Source organism: Geotrypetes seraphini, chromosome 13 (genome assembly GCF_902459505.1).
Source record: "Geotrypetes seraphini chromosome 13, aGeoSer1.1, whole genome shotgun sequence".
Classification (NCBI taxonomy): domain Eukaryota; kingdom Metazoa; phylum Chordata; class Amphibia; order Gymnophiona; family Dermophiidae; genus Geotrypetes; species Geotrypetes seraphini.
Genome location: NC_047096.1, coordinates 71,618,889 through 71,637,496, shown reverse-complemented (window position 1 = coordinate 71,637,496; position 18,608 = coordinate 71,618,889). Strand labels below are relative to the sequence as shown.

General features: G+C 43.2%; 1 protein-coding gene across 5 annotated transcripts in view; it reads right to left on the bottom strand.

Moving 5' to 3' along the window:
* The window catches only part of FMNL1 (formin like 1), a 154,897-nt gene that overhangs the window by 37,532 nt on the left and 98,757 nt on the right, over positions 1–18,608 (bottom strand). For all 5 annotated transcript variants that reach the window (XM_033917947.1, XM_033917952.1, XM_033917948.1 and 2 more), the window contains 4 exons: positions 14,037–14,147; positions 6,409–6,558; positions 4,794–4,895; positions 3,556–3,787 (listed from right to left, as the gene is read on the bottom strand). In XM_033917947.1, the coding sequence (XP_033773838.1) occupies positions 3,556–3,787; positions 4,794–4,895; positions 6,409–6,558; positions 14,037–14,147 (595 nt within the window). The remainder of the gene's footprint in view (positions 1–3,555; positions 3,788–4,793; positions 4,896–6,408; positions 6,559–14,036; positions 14,148–18,608) is intronic.

The following is an 18,608-nucleotide window of genomic DNA, read 5'->3' as shown; positions in this document are numbered from 1 at the left end:
GTGGCTCGTAGTCGCCTTTTGAACTGTTAGCCCCTGGTATTTGTTCCTTCCCATGTTATTTTGCTTTGTTTGACAATGACATCAGTGAGAGTGGAAGGGGGGGTGGGGTTGGGTTGGGGTGGGTGGGTTTCTTGGATTTGTTTGTAAAAAATGGAGTGGCTTTGTTGTTCTATGTTCTATGTTCTTTCTTTTGGTGCTTAATAAAATATATTTTGACGATAAATCCCCTATCAAAGTTATCTAAGCGGTTTTACAATCAGGTACTCAAGCATTTTCCCTATCTGTCCCGGTGGGCTCACAATCTATCTAACATACCTGAATATTTTGTTGAACTCCTAGAATTTTCACAGTTTATTGCATGCATTCATTCTCTCTAGATTAGATTACTGTAATGTGTTGTATTGCAGCCTTCTGAAATATCAATGAGGAGGCTTCAGTTGATACAGAAACACAGCAACATTACTTCTATTAAATAAAAATCCAATTTAAGTTTATTTGTTTGGTTTTCATTGTTTTGTGGTTTGACATTTTAATTTGCCCACTCCTGCTGCCAAGACATATCCCTGACACCCTCCGGCAGCAGGAGAGATGCCCACTCCTGCCACAAAGCGATGCACCCCTGACACCGGGAGAAATGCCCACTCCCTCCTGCTGCTAAGCGACATACCCCCAACACCCCTGTCAGCGGGAGAGATGCGCACTATCTCCCACCACCATCCAACCCCACCCCGTGCCTCTAACGACCATCGTGCTTGAATACCTGATTGTAAAACTGCTTAGATAACCTTGGATAGGCGGTATATAAAAACCTAATAAACTTGAACCTTGACCTCAGCCCTCTCTCCCTTACCTTACTTAGATGGTTGGCAAGAGGGATACCTACTCCCTACGGCCAGCAGGCCCACCTATTCAAAATGGCAGGCCTTCCCCTCCCCGGGGCCTAAGGCTCTGATTGGCCCAGGTTGTTTAGGGCCCCTCCTATGGTGCCATTTTGAAGAGGTGGACCAGCTGGCTGGATGGAGTAGGCATCAATCGGCCAGCCATCTAAGTAAGGTAAGGGGGAGAGGGCAGGAGTCATTGGAGGTACGGGGTGGGGGTTGCAAGGCGGCAGGTGATAGTGGGCACTTCTCCTGCTGCCGAGGGGGTGTCAGGGGTGCATCGCTAAGCAATGAGAAGGAGTGGGCATCTCTCCCACTGCCGGGCGGTGTTGGGAGTTTGTTGCTTTGCGGAGGGAGGGAGTGGGCATCTCTCCAACTGGCGGGTGTGTGTATTATTAGTGTCATCGATGCAGCAGAAGAGAGTGGGCATCTCCTTCTGAACTTCATTTTGAGTTGTTTTTTTAAAAAAAATTTTAATTGCATGGGGAGCTTAGCAGTGTCGGGTGATTGTGCCGATCTTCAATTTGGGTTGTGTTTTGTTTTTAATTATTATTTTAATTTACATGTGTGTGTGTAGGGGGGGGGGGCTAACCTGAAATGTCAAACCTCACTCGGCGATTATAGAGAATCGCTTGGAGTGATCATTTTGACCTGGTTGTACTACAAAAGAATAGCCTTACTGGATCAGACCAATGGTCCATCAAGTCCAGTAGCCCGTTCTCATGGTGGCCAATCCAGGTCACTAGTACCTGGCCAAAATCCAAGGAGTAGCAATATTCCATGCTATCGATAAAGGGTAAGCAGTGGCTTCCTCCATGTCATTCTCAATAGCAATGGACTTTCCTCCAGGAACTTGTCCAAACCTTTGTTAAAACCAGCTATGCTATCCGCTCTTACCACATCCTCTGGCAATGTGTTCCGGAGCTTAACTATTCTCTGAGTGAAAAAAATTTCCTCGTATTGGTTTTAAAAGTATTTCCCTGTAACTTCATCGCATGTCCCCTAGTCTTTGTAATTTTTTTAATTCAATAATCTTTATTGAGTTTTAATACTTACAAAAGTAACAAAAATACAATTGGCCTACTATACTGGTTTTCTTCTTAGTATTTTAATTGCCTTTGGCTCTATATTTCTGTACTAGTCTTTGTAATTTTTGATGGAGTGAAAAATCGATCCACTCAGTATTTTGTAGACTTCAATCATATCTCTCCTCAGCCATCTCTTTTCCAAGCTGAAGAGCCCTAATCGCTTTAGTCTTTACTCATACGAGAGGAGTTCCATCCCCTTTATCATCTTGATCGCTCTTTGAACCTATTCTAGTGCCACTATATCTTTCTTAAGATAAGGAGACCAGAACTGAACCCAATACTCCAAATGAGGTTGCACCATGGAGCGATACAGGGGAATTATAACATTCTTAGTCTTGTTAACCATCCCTTTTTAAATAATTCCTAGTATCCTGTTTGCTTTTTTGGCCATCGTTGCACATTAGGCGGAAGGTTTCATTGTATCGTCTACAATGATACCCAGATCCTTTTTTTGGGCACTAATCCCCAAGGTGGACCCTAGCATCCGGTAACTGTGATTCAGGTTATTCTTCCCAATGTGAATCACTTTACGTTTCTCCACATTAAATTTAATCTGCCATTTGGACGCCCAGTCTTCCAATTTCCTAAGGTCCGCCTGCAATTCTTCACAATCTGCATGCGTTTTAACAACTTTGAACAGTTTAGTGTCATCTAGCAGTATCGGAGAATGCTAGAAAACTCAGAAAAGACCTCCCTAAGCCGTTTTGATAATCTGCCTCTAAAATACCTGCACGCTAAATCAGCTGGAACCTATTTAGTGAGCACGTTAAGAAGCTCATAATTGGGAAAAAAAAATTAATTGGCATGATTCTACAAAAGATAGGCACTTATGGCGTGTAACTCCAAAGTAGGCATGTTTAGAGATGGAGAAGGACTTAGGCCAGGGGTGTCCAATGTCGGTCCTCGAGGGCCACAGTCCAGTCGGGTTTTCAGGATTTCCCCAATGAATATGCATTGAAAGCAGTGCATGCAAATAGATCTCATGCATATTCATTGAGGAAATCCTGAAAACCCGACTGGACTGTGTTCCTCGAGGACCGACATTGGACACCCCTGACTTAGGCACTAAAGCAGTGATTCCCAACCCTGTCCTGGAGGAACACCAGGCCAATCGAGTTTTCAGGCTAGCCCTAATGAATATGCATGAGAGAGATTTGCATATGATGGAAGTGATAGGCATGCAAATTTGCTTCATGCATATTCATTAGGGCTAGCCTGAAAACCCAATTGGCCTGGTGTTCCTCCAGGACAGGGTTGGGAACCACTGCTCTAAAGAACTTAGGCACCTATAAAGTAGACCTTTAAGACCCTGGCCTACATTACAGGTGCCTAAGTTTAAAGTTAGACAAGCTTCTGTAATAGGCGCCTAATTGTAATTGACAAGAGATAGGTGCCTATTATTGTAGATGCCATTTACAGAATTTCCCCCCCCCCCCATGGGTGTACGTGTCAAAAAGCCAGAACTAGCTTGGCAACCATGGAGATAGTGGTACTGGGCTCTGCTTACTCTCTGCTCTGGTCTTCTTTCTGTTTCTGTGAAATTCAATAGCACAGAGTTCAGATTGAACTCCATAGACTGTCCATGGTACCTGTGCTGCTGGAGGAAGGTGCTTCAAAGGTGACCATGCCCACGGGCAGAGTCCTCGCATCAGCTTCAGGCTGGATCTCGATGACAATGTCTCCTTCTGGCCCTCGCAGAACGCGAATCAAGCCTCTATCCTCAAGCTCCTGCAGGCTGCGATCTAAAGCCACCTGCCGTTGTGATGGCTGTGGTCTTTCCCTGCTATCCTGTTGCGTGACGTTCATCTGGCTGAGATTATCCTGCACATAACGAACCAAAAAAACAGACTTTTGTATTTACCAGAGGAAAGGGAAGCAGGGTCTGGAAATTAAATTAGATTCTCTATTTTTGAAGGAAATAAAATCTAGGGGGTAGATATTCAGTTGATGGTGGTGGTTTTTTTTACCTGGCACTGGCATTTTACCTTGTGATCCTAGGCAATTCATGCAACCATCTGTGCCTCCAGAGAAAATAGTGGCAAACCACCCCTATATCATGTCAAGAAAACCACAAGGGCGGGTCTCTCATTGTGTGGTCACTAGATGTTACACCTCATACATAAGTAAGAAGAGAGGGTTTCTGTTCTTGACAATGCAAAAACCTTGCTGTTTCCCAGCCCCCTCCCCACCCCAGAGTCATTTAACATAGGGTTACCTGATGTCCAGATTTCTCCGGACATGGCCTCCTTTTTGAGGACATGTCCGGGGATCCAGACGGCTTTTGGTTTTGAAAAGCCTCCTGCCCAATGAGAGCAGGCAGTATGGGTGGGGCTGGGGGCAGGGCTGGGGCATAATGGGGCAGGGATGGGTAGAACTGGGCGGGTCTGGGAGGCAGGTCTAGGGGGGTCCAGATTTAACTATAGTAAAATCTGGCAACCCTATTTAACAAAATTGTGTCATTTCTTCAGAGACATTCATGAAGGGTGTTGTGTTTGACAGGATCAGTATCTTGAATGAGTGCTGAAAATGTTGCAGCTCAGAGCATCTCTTTGCTCTCAAAAATTGCCTTGAAAGCAGGAATGCACAGGACAGACGGTCATGAATAACTGATCAAAAGTGGCCTGGTGCATCAATATATCCTTTTTGCAAAGCACAATTTAATGTTCTCAATGCAGATAGATCATGAAACCATCAATTTTCATTTTTTCATAAAATGGTTTTTGCACCCACATATTCTGCAAGATATGCATATAAATCTATAGAGTGTGCAACTGAATCCATGTTACACAGACAGAATGACCCCCCCCCAATCTTTGTCCACGCTCACCCGTAACACGTCCTGCTCCTTTCTTGCTTGGGTCAGCTGCTTTTCCAACTCTGCAATCTTTCCCATATAGTCATTGTCTGTGTCTTGGAGCCTCTCGGTGAGCTGTAAAACAAGGACATTGCACACACCACACCTTTGGAATCACAAGAGTTTGAGGATATTGCATAGGCATTGGAACAGGAGCCATGGCCACCCCAAAAATTGCCACTTACTTTTATCCCTGTGGTCCAGAGGTGCAGTGGGCATGAGCGAGCTTTCCTTCCTCTTGACCCACTGCTAACCGAGTCAGTTACGGCTGGTTTCATCTGCCGCTGAGCGTGAGCGGCAATGAGTAGGAGCATGCTTTGGTATTCCTGCTCGGCACTCAGCGGCTTCTTTGACTGACTCCCTTGAATTCTCGTGATTTACAAGAATACATGGGAGCCAGTCAAAGAAGCCGCTGAGCACCAAGCAGGAGCACCAAAGCACACCCCTGTTCATTGCCGCTCAGTGGCAGAAGAAACCAGCCGAGACCGACCGGATTAGCAGCGGGGCAGGAGCAAGGAAAGGTCACTCCTGCCTGCTGCACCTTTGGACCACCAGGCCAGAGGAGGTAGGAGGACGGGGCAGGGTGCAGAGCGAGTGAGGGAGGGAAGGGGGCTGGGTGCAGAGTCTGACAGGGGAGGGAGGGAAAGAAAGGGACTGGGTGTAGAATCTGACCGGGAAGGGAGGGAAAGAAGGGGGAGGGAGAGAAGAGAGCTAGGTGCAAAGTCTGGCAGGGAGGAAAGGAGGTAGAGGGAGCTGGGTGCAGAGTCTGACAGGGGTGGTGGCTGGGTGCAGAGTCTGGAAGAGGAGGGGGGAGGAGTTTGGGTGCAGAACATGATGAAGGAGTGAGAGAAGGGGGCTGGGTGCTCAGCCTGGAAGGGAGAGGCTAGGTGCAGGGGGTAGGGAGTTGAAAAGGCAGGGAGGACAGATACAGCACCTAGTGGGAGAGGGTTGGGAAGGACAAATACACGGGCTGGGGAGGTTAGGAAAAGAAGAAAAGAGAGATGCTGCACAGGTGGAGCAGTGGGAAGGGAGAGAAAGAAATGCTGCTGTGGGGGAGGGAAAAGGAATAGAGAATTGTTGGACATCTGAGGAACCCATGCCCTAAGAAGAACTGTCAGTTCCAGTGACGTAGCGAGGGTGAGTGGCGACCCTCCCCGCCCTCTTCTCCACACCCCCGAGCTCCTTCTTGACTCCCTCTATGGTGCACATGCCCTCCTTCCCTTTTTCTATACCTCTTTAATTTTCCCAGTGCAAGCAGCATTATTAACTTGCTGCCTGTGTCGTGTCAACTCACCCTCTGATGTCACTTTCTAGGAGCAGGACCCGGAAGTGACATCAGAGGCATCAAGTTTGTGATACTGCTCATGCCGGGAAAATTAAAGAGGTATGAGGGAAGGGAAGGGAAGGGAAAGGGCACATGTGCGTGGCAGGGGGGTCAGAAAGAAGTGGGGGGCAGAGAGGAAGATGGGTGCCCAGGGCAGAACGCCCCCCACCCCTCCCTTTCTACGCCACTGGTCAGCTCCTCTCCAGATCTCTTAACAGCCCTTTGCTCAGTTTTGCAGCCACCTGCCTCTCCTAGACCATGTACCTGTAACACCTGCTCCTCCAGGTCCTCCATGTGCTCCAGTACAGCATTCTTGGTCTCAGTGTCCTCCAATAGTGCACCGACATCAAAAACATTATCAAGGTATGCTTGGATTTGCACCTGTAGCCTGTCACTTTCCGTGAACTTTAGCTTCTGCAAAATAACATAAGACAGAAAAAAGGAGTCCAGAAATGCAACAAAAAACAACACCCACAAAGGTGAAGCTGCCTCCAGAACTGGGATAAAAAAATGTACTTTATTTCACAATGTATGATCAAGACGTATTACCCGACACTGACAGTGTTTCAGCTCTTGCCTGCCTCAGGGGTCTGTGATGAACATAAAAATATATCATAGAACATCATAAATACATATAACAAAACATTATCAAATTTACAAATCAAAATCGATCATAAATACAAACAAAACATCATCTTTGCATATCGATGTTATCTCATAAAATTTCTGAACGCATGGAAATATACATGAAAAATGTTGTCATAATCTATGATCATCTTTGCATATCAATGTTCTAGCTAGAACATTAGCTAGAACATTATTTGGCATTTGATAATGTTTTGTTATATACATTGAGTCGGACAAGGTAAATTGGAGACTTAAATTAAAGAACTATAAATTCCTGATCAAAGAAAAACGTTCAAAACATTATGCACAGAAAATAGGGTCAGCCAAGATAAATAGTAGAGAACTCCCAGCATACGACGTGGCTGCAGGAAGTTGCTAGTCAGCTGACGCCGACACCGGAGCTCCTCTTCCTGCCCAGTGTGCACCAGGTACTGCTGGACAAAGGGAGCAGGGAAGGGAGAAGGGGTACTGCAGAAAGGAAAGGAAAGGAAAGGTGCTACACACTGGAGGGGAGGGTGAGATGGTGCATGAGGAGAGAGCATGTTGGGTTGGGGGGATGTGAAGGAGGGATGCCACTGAGGGAAGAGGCAAGGACAGAGAAAGAAAGCTTGCAGGAGGCAGAAAGTGTTGAACTCATGGAGAGGGCAAGATGGATGGGGAGGACAGAAAGGAGGGAAGGAGAAATGTTACACTAGGGAAGGGGAAGAGGGCAGAGAGTGAAAAGTTGGACTCATGGAGGGAGAGAGAGAGATATTGTTTGGTTGAGGGAAGGAGGACCAGAGGAGAAGCATGCAGGAGGAAGAAAGAAAAAAATGTTGGACTGGTGGAAAGGAGGGAGAAATGTTGGACTGGGAGGGGGGCCAGAAAGGAGGAAGGGAAGGAAGATGGACTGCAGGGGGGCAGAAAGGAGGAAGGAAAAGAAAAATGTTACACTGGAGGGGAAGGAGAGAGATGTTAGACCATGGAAATAGGGAGGGAAGGAGAGAGAGATAGGAAGGGAAGGGAAGACATGGAAATGTAGATTTTGAGAAGAAAGCAGAAAAAAGGGAAAAATTGAATGTTAAGTTAATGCCAAAGATGGATGCAACTATGTTTCCACTATAGCAGGGACAAGGTAACTAGGAGTCAGAAAAAGCACTAGACTGTGAAAAAGACAGACTGACTCTATGCACAGAGATTTTTCATTTCTTGAACGACTCTTTTTTGAAATTCTTATGGTTGTTACTCTTCAGCAGTAGTCAATTAATCAGACGGGGTCTTCTGAAGCAGACACTGAAACGGGGCCGCGTCGGGACCCTGATAAGTACTTTTGATTATCAACCAAATGAATGTAAAGTGTCCAGTGCCAACCTGAATGCAAGAAGTTTATTTGTTTTGACAGTTTTGAAAGCATACAGCAGCATATTAAGAGATTTATACAGTTACAACAATTTACACCCTTGAGTTGGACTTGCTTTTAACATTTATGAAGCAATGATTGGAAGATAAACTCTTTCCCCAAGAGGGGGGTTACCTCTCCCTCTTCAGAGTTTTATTTCTCTGAGCTAAATTTTTGTACAGCGGGTCCTTCTCCTGGGTTGTGTTAATTTATAGAGTCAGTCTGTCTTTTTCAAAGATGGAAGCAAGGCAGAACGTGAAAACGGAGAGAAAAACAGTCAAAGGACAAGAAGGCCCTGGAAACATAGGGCTCCTTTTACAAAGCCACGCGTGGAATAGCGCACGCTACATTGCTGCATGCGCAAGCTGCTACCGCCTCCTTTAGAGCAGGCAGTAGATGTCCGGCTAGTGCATGCCATAGCGTGCGCTAATCCGGTGCGTGCGTTAAAACTGCTAGCGCGGCTTTGTAAAAGGAGCCCATAGTTAAAAGCACAGAAAAATGAAGTCGGCAGTCAACAAAGGTAGGGAAAATATTTTATTTTCAATATAGTGACTGAAATGTGTCAGTTCTGAGAAAGGAAAAGATGTTAAACTTTAACTGTGAGGGCCGCAGAAAAAATAGGGTAATTGGAGGGCAGCAGAAAAAAATAGTTAATGTCTTATTAAAGAAATGACAATTTTGCATGAGGTAAAACTCTATAGTTTATAAATCTTTCCATTTGGCTAAGTCTTAATAATAATATTGTAATTTATAGCTAGAGACATATGATCAAGAAACTGTTTTATTTTACTTTTGTGGTTATGATAAACATATCGAGGGCCTCAAAATAGTACCTGGCGGGCTGTGAGTGTGAGATAACTGAGTTAAGGGGAACGGTTAATCTGCTGGCTGGGTTGGAGGGCAGAGGGGAGAATAGGGCAATCAAGCCATTGTGACATCACTGATGAGGTTGGCTCTTATTGGTGGAATGAGGCATTATGACATCACAATCTTGGCTCTGCTTCCCAAAGACAAACAGGATGCCATGGATACAGTTAAGGCAGTGGTCTCAAACTCAAACCCTTTGCAGGGCCACATTTGGGATATGAAGGTACTTGGAGGGCCTCAGAAAAAAATAGCTAATGTCTTATTAAAGAAATGACAATTTTGCATGAGGTAAAAACTCTTTATATTTATAATCTTTCCTTTAACAGTTAACAGATTTATAAACTCTTCTCATCTCACTGGTTGCGAAGGTTCAACACATTAATCCAAGGGCATTATGCTGTTTTGTTGCAGTTTGATCTTTTTGCGGCCTTTGATGTTGTAGATCACGACATCCTTATGCAACTTTTAATCAATATTGGTTTAGATAAAGTTGTGTTGAATTTCTCAAACTGCGATCATGTCAGGTATATGTAGACAATAAATTTTCTTCGTCTTGGATCCCAGTCTGTGGAGTTCCTCAGGGGTCTCCCCCATCCCCTATATTATTTAATTTATATATGACAACTCTAAAATATTTGACTCTATCTCCTTTAGAATCTATCTTTACATACGCTGACAACATTTTTATACTACTGGAAATTGATCCATTGCTTTCAAATTTGACTGGAGATAGTAACTCTTGTGTCTCTAGACTTCAAGAATGAGCTTCCTTAGTCCGTATGAAATTGAATGATTCTAAAACCAAAATTCTTATGTCCAAAATCATTAAATATTCTAATTCACTCCTTGGTGATCTCTAAAATAGACTATTGTAATGCACTCTTCAAGGGAATATCATTAAATGAAATTAAACGCCTTCAGATTATTCAGAATGTTTCCATTAAACTTATTACCAATTCTAGAAAGTTTGATCATGTTACACCTCTTTTAAAAAATGCACATTGGCTTCCAGTTATCCATCGGATAACATACAAACTTTGCCTGCTCACCTTCAAATCTCTTCTCAATAAAACACCAGCATTCATATATAAATGCCTAATTCCATATAATCCAGTCAGAGTTTTAAGATCAAATGAACAACATTTATTAACTATCCCTTCACTTAAGATTATAAACACGAGACGACAGTTTATTTTTTCAGTAACCGCACCACAGACTTGGAACGCTCTTCCAATATATTTACGAAAGGAGCAGGATCTGGGAAGATTCAAAAGTAATTTAAAAACATTTCTTTTTAAAGATGCCTTTGATATTTAATCTTTTAATACCCAGGTCATTGATTTTATTCTATTAATATGCTTTTATTTCTTTCCTTTTTTTTGTTCTGCTTTTCTATATTAAATTGTATTTCACAACCCCTTTTTACCTTATGTTATGAATATGATGAGTTAATTTTTAACCTTATTGTATTGTTCAAAGTTTGTATTGTATTGTATTGTATTGTTTCCCTTTGAATGTATTTTAAATTGTTCATCGCTTAGAACTATGATTAAGCGATTAATCAAAAGAATTAATAAACTTGAAACTTGATTACACAATCTACCTCAGGCTATAGCATTGAAATCAGGAAACTCCTTAACAATTGAATTTTCATCTAGAATCCTTGGTTTTATTTTAGATTCTTCTTTATCTTTAAATAATCAAATTAACAATTTGTCTAAAAAGTGCTATTTTAGTTTACGGATGTTGAGGAGAGTTCGAGGTTTTTTTTCATCAAAATCATTTTGCGGTTTTGGTTCAAGCGATTATTTTGGCACATCTGGATTATGCAAATTGCCTGTATATCGGATTAACCAAATTTAATCTAAAGAGGCTACAATTTATTCAGAACACTGCGTCCAAATTAATTTTTGGAAGACATAAATATGATCATGCCTCTCCATTGTTGAGGTTACTTCATTGGCTTCCTATTTACTGGCGAATTCAATTTAAATGTGCCAATGTAATTTTTAAAATTTTACATGGAATTTTTTTGCCTTTATTACCTCTATCATTTAACTCTCTTCGGTTTCACACTACCAGGAATACACATAAATTTAAATTGCTTTTCCCTTTTGTTAAAGGGATTAAAACCCTAGGTAAATTCTCACATTCCTTAGCCTATTCCTTGGTAAAAGTTTGGAACGATCTTCCCTCGATTATCAGAACATCATTATCTCTATCACTTTTTAGGAAAAATCTGAAAACGTATCTCTTTCAGAGATTCTAACTGAGGACTGATCTAATTTATTGAAAATTTTTCTATTACCTTCATTATTGTTTTATACTATATTCTTTTAAACTTTGTTAACCGGCTCGAGTCCTTCCTGAAATGATCCGGTATATAAGATGAAAATTAGATTAGATTCCAGTGTTTTGACCTTGATCTATGAAGAGAAGCTTGTCACAATGGAGTTGATAAAACATCTTTCTCATCAGAACACAAGAGACTCTTACACAGGTGGGTCCAGATTCTATAAACTGCACCTAGATTGGCGCACCCCCTTTTTCTACCACATGGTAAAGGTTTCTTTCTACCACAGCTCTGATGCTCATAGAATTCTTATCAGCGTTGGAGTAGAAACCTCTACCGCAGCTTAGTAAAACAGGACCTTAATTATTCTTAAATGACACTGTTAATTGAATGTGCCATTATAAACCAATTTTTTAAAGATTAATTAGCTGGTAGGTGCCTACCACTTCAAGGTAGATGTCTGCTCTGACACAGTGGCGTACCAAGATGGACTGCCCCGGGTGCATGCCCTAGGGGAGTGCAAAGCCATCTGGGTCCGGGTCCGGAACGTCCTGTCCTACTGTTGAAAAAGACCGGCACCTCAGCGCAGCTGCCGGTGCACCCCCTCCGATGTACATACTCTGGAGCAGAATCGGCAGCCTCGCTGAGGTGCAGGAAGGTCCTACGATGAATACATCTGACGGCTCTGCTCCGGAAGAAGTAAGTTACGTTGGAGGAGGTGGACCCGGCAGACGCAGAGAGTTGCGGCAAGGTCCCGCGATGACTGTGTCTGCTGGGTCCACCCCCTCCAAGTAAATTACTTCTTCTGGAGCAGAGCCAGCAGATGTACTCATTGCGGGACCTTCCTGCACCTGCTGCCGACTCTGCTCCAGAGCAAGTATGTCAGAGTGGGGTGGACCGGCAGCTGGAAGCTACAGCCATCGCAGGACCTTGCTGCATGAAGGGAGAGAAGGGAGCAGGACTTCTGGTATGGAAGAGTGGTGGAGGGAGAGAAAGGGGGTAAGGTAGTATGGAAGGGTGGTACTGATGGAATTGGTGTGCAGGGAAAGGGGAGAGAGGCATAAGGGGAAAGGATACTAGATGGAATTGGATTGGAGGGAAAGAAAGGGGGTAGATGCTAATGAAGAGGGGTGGATGGAGAAAGAAAGGGCAGACATTGGATGGTAGTGGGGAAGGTAGAAGGGGAGCCTATGCTGGATGGAAGTGCGGATGGGAGAGATAAGGGAGCAAATGCAGGAAGGAAATGGGAGGAGAGAAAGAGGGGAGCAGATGCTGGATGGAAGTGAACAGAGAGAGGAGATGGTACTAGATGGAAGGGGCAGAGAAAGAGGGCACATGATGGAAAGAGAGAATAAATAAAAGGAGGGCACATGGTGAGGGGAAAAGGATTGAGTTAGTGAAATATTGGAGGGGGTGAGGAAAAGAGGTGGCAAGCTCTAGGTAGACAGTAAAAAAGGAAATTGATGACAGGGTAGTAAGAAGTTAAGAACGTAATCTAGACAGATGCAGAAAATAAATTGAAAAGGAAAATGAGGGGAAAAAGAGAAAGAGATTGCAGAGGAGAGGTGTGGGAGAGGGAAGGAGAGGAGAGAGATACCAGATCAATGGGGGTGAAAGGAGAGATGGAAGGGGGAGGCATACAGTTTCTGGAAGGGGTATAGAAGGAGAGAAGATGCCATATAGGGGCAGAGAGATAGCAGACAGTGAATGGAAGGAAGAGTGTAACAAGAAGATGAGGAAAGCAGAAACCAGAGAAGACAAAGGTAGAACAAAAATTTTCTATTTATTTATTTGATGCTTTAGGAGACATGTGTCACTGTTTCTGTGGTGTTGCATTGTATGCAGAGTCCAGCTTCTTGGTGGTTCAATTTAACCTTTGTCTATGTATTTCTATTTTATACCCCCTTTTACAAAACTGTGGAGTGTTTTTTAGCGCCAGCCGTGATGGTAGCATCTTTGATGCTCAGAATTCTACCACCATGGCTAAAAACCACACTACAGATTTGTAAAAGGGGGAGGGGTTAGTTTGTGATTACATATTCCATACTAGGCAAAGGTGTTTTCTATGCTCTGTGTGTTCGAAAGACATGATTTTGTTAGGATTGATTGCAGGATTGATCTGTACTAGTCTGACTTGTTTAGTTTTACAATGGGTGTATTGATGTACTGCTCACTGCAGTATGTAAGATGTTGCCTTTTCCTAGGTATACTCTTGTGTGACATTTGGATTGTTACTAAAAATCATGTTTTTCATACAGATGGGAGGGGAGGGGGGTGTCAAAAAACGATGGGCCCTGAGTGCCACATATGCTAGGTACGCCACTGCTCTGAGGTGCACTCATTTAAGTCAAGAAAACCCTAGCTTCAACGGAAGTGCACTTAAGCTTTCAAGCACTTAAGAGTGATTGACACCACTAGCTACGATTCTATAAGTGGTACCTAGTGGATGGTTGACAATTCTGCTCAAGGGTGCCTAGCAGTCAGGACTGTTTATAAAATCAGACCCTCCCTCCTGACGCCTTTACTTTGCAACAAGGACATAGCAAGGGCTGGGCAAGCGGTGCAGGCACAAAATTGCTCCCCGTCCATTGTTTCTTCTTCTTCTTGGCCACGGCACAGTGGGTAAGGCTGGGGGCACCACAGAGTGTGTTGCACAAGGCAAGATTCCAGCTCAGTATTTGCAAAATGTTCCCTCTCTATCATCCCCGCTCATTGAACTCATCTCACCTCCAGATAGTCATCCAGTCCAAGGTAGGTGAACTCATACTGCAGGAAAACCCGGAAATTCATGTTCTCCACGGAATGGACCACGATGTTGATAAACTGCATGCAGGCCACCTGAGCAAATGGAAGGAAGAATGTGGAAAAGCACAGATTCGGTGGATACAATGCATTCGGTGACACATACAGTAGACTCTGTTAACCAGAGCTCAAGCAACCAGAAAAAAAATCTAAGAAATACTGTATACTTTAAATAAAAATGAAAATAAAATCAATTTATGGCAGAAATTTAAGTGTAAACTTGGCACACCACACCTGAGTACACCCACACTTTGCCAGTAGTTTGTCTGGAACAGTTTATGGTATGGCATAGTATGGGGTATAGTATTAGTTAGACCTATTTTTAATGTTAACTCTCAAGCAACCAGAAACTGCATTTATCCGGCATCTACCAATCCCCATGGATGTCGGTTAACTGAGAGTCTACTGTATTACAACTTTGGCAAAGCTGGTTGGTACCAGGCTGTTTTGAGTCTGTTTCTAGAATGGGCCTCCCCTGCTCTCTCTCTTTCTCTCATCCATGTAATGTGTCAGACCAGGATTTTACCAAGGGGATCTGCAGAATCTTTTAATAGAGGCGCTGGTTTCACAGCTGGTGGGAGGAGGGGGTTGCAGGACCAGGTGGTGAGAAGAAGTATTTTTAGCCTTCAACACTGAATCGGTATTTTTTTTCTCTCTCAGTTAACAGGATTGTAGGGAGAGGGAAGATGTTGCTGTGATTAGAAAGGAAGCATTAAAGCAGCAAATCACTTTCTATACTGCCCAATCGGAATAAAATCAGGGGCTTTGGGGACCATAGTCTGGTGGCATCTCTGTATTCTCCTTCTCCAGCACAGTGACTAATTCCAAATTATTATTTTTTTGTCCTAAACTCAGCTTTTCCCCATTACTTACTCTTTCTTTTAATTCCCAACAACCCCTTTCTTCTAGAGGAATATATAAATTTAAATTAGTATTCCCTTCCATTAGGACAGGGTGTCAAAGTCCCTCTTCGAGGGCCGTAATCCAGTCGGATTTTCAGGATTCCCCCAATGAATATGCATGAGATCTATTTGCATGCACTGCTTTCATTGTAGGTTAATAGATCTCATGCATATTCCTTGAGGAAATCCTGGATTGCGGCCCTCGAGGAAGGACTTTGACACCCCTGCATTAGGGGTATTCAAATCTTAGGTAGGCTTTCTCACTCTGTGGCATTTGCCTTGGTAAAAATCTCGAATGATCTTCTTTCAGAAATTAGACTCCTCTTTTTGACACTTTTTAGGAAAACTCTGAAGATGTATCTTTTAAAGAAATTCTTAACTGATAAATAAGGGACCATAACAGATGAATTAGTTGTTTTCCTTTGTCTTTTTCATTAATTTTGTGAAGCGGATTGAGTCCCTACTGGGAATGACCCGGTATATAAGACTAAGGTTTGGATTGGATTGATCAGAAAGAAAGCATCAGTTATTTCTAGTTTACCGCAGAGGCAGGCAGGCAGAAAGACGAATCAACATGATCAGCTTGGCTAAAGCAGTAATGCTTGAGAGCATGGTAGGTGCCCAGCAACATTTCAGAAGGATCGGGGGTGCTAAACCCAATACAGATTACCCTCTCCTAGACATGGTGAAGGAGCTTCCTCAGTACTGGGGGTGCTCAGCACCCACTGGCACCCTCAGAAGTGGCTCCTACGCTGTTACGAGCACCCTGCAGTATTACATGAAATAACACCAGACTTTTCCCCAAATTCTATATATGGTACCTAATAAATTGGCACCAATCAGAATGGCACTTAGAGCGATTCTATAAGAGGCACCCAATTAGGCCAAGGAAAACCAGGCCTAAGTACCTGCGCCTAAGTTGTACACAAATCAGGCCTATCTTTTAGGAACACCCACAATCTGTCTACACTTAGGGTTGCCATAGTTTATGGAGGACAAACCTGGACGCATGGTCCCACCCTGTTCTACCTCCAGCCCTGCCTTGTTCTTAAAAATTGAGTTTCAGACTATAAATACATGAAAGCAAATTTGAAATACGCTTCCATTAAAAATTAGATCATGTCGTTCCTATATTCATTTTTGCAGACAACTTAAATCATATTTGTTCTCAAAATGTTTGTTATAACTTTAAATTATTTTTATTAGATAAATACAGAGTACAATATATAAATGAATAACTACAATCATGTATAGCATATAAGTATAAATACAAAATTAAACAATTCATAAATTAACGGTATAAACTTTTGGCTCCTTTTACTAGCAGTTTTAGTGCGCCCTACAATGCCGCACGTGCTACACGCTAACACCTCCATAGAGTTTGCATTAGTATTTTTCGTTTAGCACGTGGTTTGCACGCGCTAAAAACGCTAGCGTACCTTAGTAAAAGCGTACCCTCTCCCAAACACCTCCTACCCATTCCCCTTCTCAAGACTGCATATAAAAGAAATAAATAAATTTATGATCTACTCATTAAAACACGACTTCGTGCAGTAGGTGTCAATGTATTTGAAAAAGGTTGCCAAATCATGAGAAATATTCTTCCCTGCTTCATCTCCCAATCAGAAATAGATGTGGAGGGGCATAATCGAAAGGAACGTCTAAGTCTATTTTCGTCTAAGTCGCAAGTCGTTCAAAGTAAAAAACAGCCTAGGACACATTTTCTAAATATAATGTCCAAAAATTTTTTGGTTTTGAAAATCGTCTAACTATACGCCTTGCTGCTCTGATCGTCCAAGTCGCTAAATCGTCCATCTTTATACCACATTTTCGTCCAAGTGAACAAGCCCTGTTGGACATGGGAGGGGTCTGCAAGTGATGGACTGAACACCCAGACATGGTACCTAAATAGTGGGGTACCTTACATGGCACTACGGTGAACTTCACAAAAAGGGTGCCATGTCTTCTCCTCACTACAGCTCCCTTATAGGTCGCAGTGAGCCCCCCAAACCACCTCCAGAATGGCCTAGACTCACTTAACTACCACCCTAATAGCCCTTATGGCTACAGGAACCACTTATATGCCAATAGAAAAGGGTTTTGGGGGTGTATAGAGGAGTGCACATATTTCATTATCAATGCAGTGATTACAGGGGCTTATGGACATGGGTCCCTAACCCACCCCCAAGACAGCTTAAGCCACCTCTATGCTGGACGGCTATGCCAGGCTGCCAGGTGATGATGGTCTGGAGGCTGAATTTTAATGGTGTGATTACGATTTTTATGAGGTTGGGGGGGGGGGGGGTCGGTGATCACTGGGGTAGTGTGTGTGGGTCTGTTTTATGTGTTTGCAGTGACTTTAGGTGGGTTTTTGTGACCATGTTTTAAATGGTCTAAGTCACAACATCCAAGTTCCGTCGATCCTGGGCTGTATTACTTTATACATGCTGTACGACTACGTCTAAGCCGGCTCACGTCCCGCCCCACTCTCGCCCTCGACACTCCTCCTGAAACGCCCCGTTTAGCTTTGGTCATTCAGCGGTAGTATGAAGGCCTAAGTCATTTAGAAATACGTCCAAAACCCATTTTTATTATCGGCACTTGGACGTATTTTGACAATGTTCGTCCATGTGCCGACTTAGGCCGGTTTTTGGACATTTTTCTCTTTCGATTATGAGCCTCATAGATTCCATATATATATAAGATGTTATAAAATGTAATAATTTTGTTTGCGTTTTAATTTTTATTACAGTTGCAGTTCTGGATTGTTGTACTTTTCTTGTTAACCAGCTCTGAACCTAAATTTAGGGATAAAAGCAAGCTATAAGTGGAGCATTAGCCTAGTGGTTAGTGGAATGGCCTGAGAACCTGGGTAACTGGGCCCAATTCCTACTGCAGCTCCTCGAGACTCTGAGCAAATCACTTAGTGTGGTAAAGTGGTTAGAGCCTCAGCACCCTGAGGTTGTGGGTTCAAACCCTGTGCTGCTCCCTCTAGAGTTACCATATGGCTCCAGAAAAAGGAGGATGGATTGAAACATAAAGCTTTTACTTCCATTACTTTCAATGGAAGTAAAACCCAGATGTCTCAATCTGTCTTCCTTACTTTCACTACTTTCATTGGAAGTAAAATCTGGATATCTCAAACCGTCCTCTTTTTTTCTGGAGCCATATGGTAACCCTATTTGTGACCCTGGGCAAGTAACTTAATCCTCCACTGCCCCACTGGGACAGATAGGGGAAATGCTTGAAGTACTCGTATGTAAACCGCTTTGAATGTGGTTGCAAAACTACATAAAGGTGGTGTATACAAGTCCCAACCCCTTTCCCTGATGTCATAATACCTCATTCCACCAATGCCTAAGAGCCAGCCTCATTGGTGATGTCACAATGGCTCACTTCTACTATTGCATTGGAGGAGAGTGTGGTGCAGTGGTCAGAGCTGAGGTTGTGGGTTCAAACTCCACACTACTCCTTTTGACCTTTGGCAAGTCACTTAATCTTTCACTGCCCCAGGTACATTAGACAGAACAGCAGGACAGATAGAGAAAATGCTTGAAGTATATAAACCGCTTTGAGTGTGGTTGCAAAACTACAA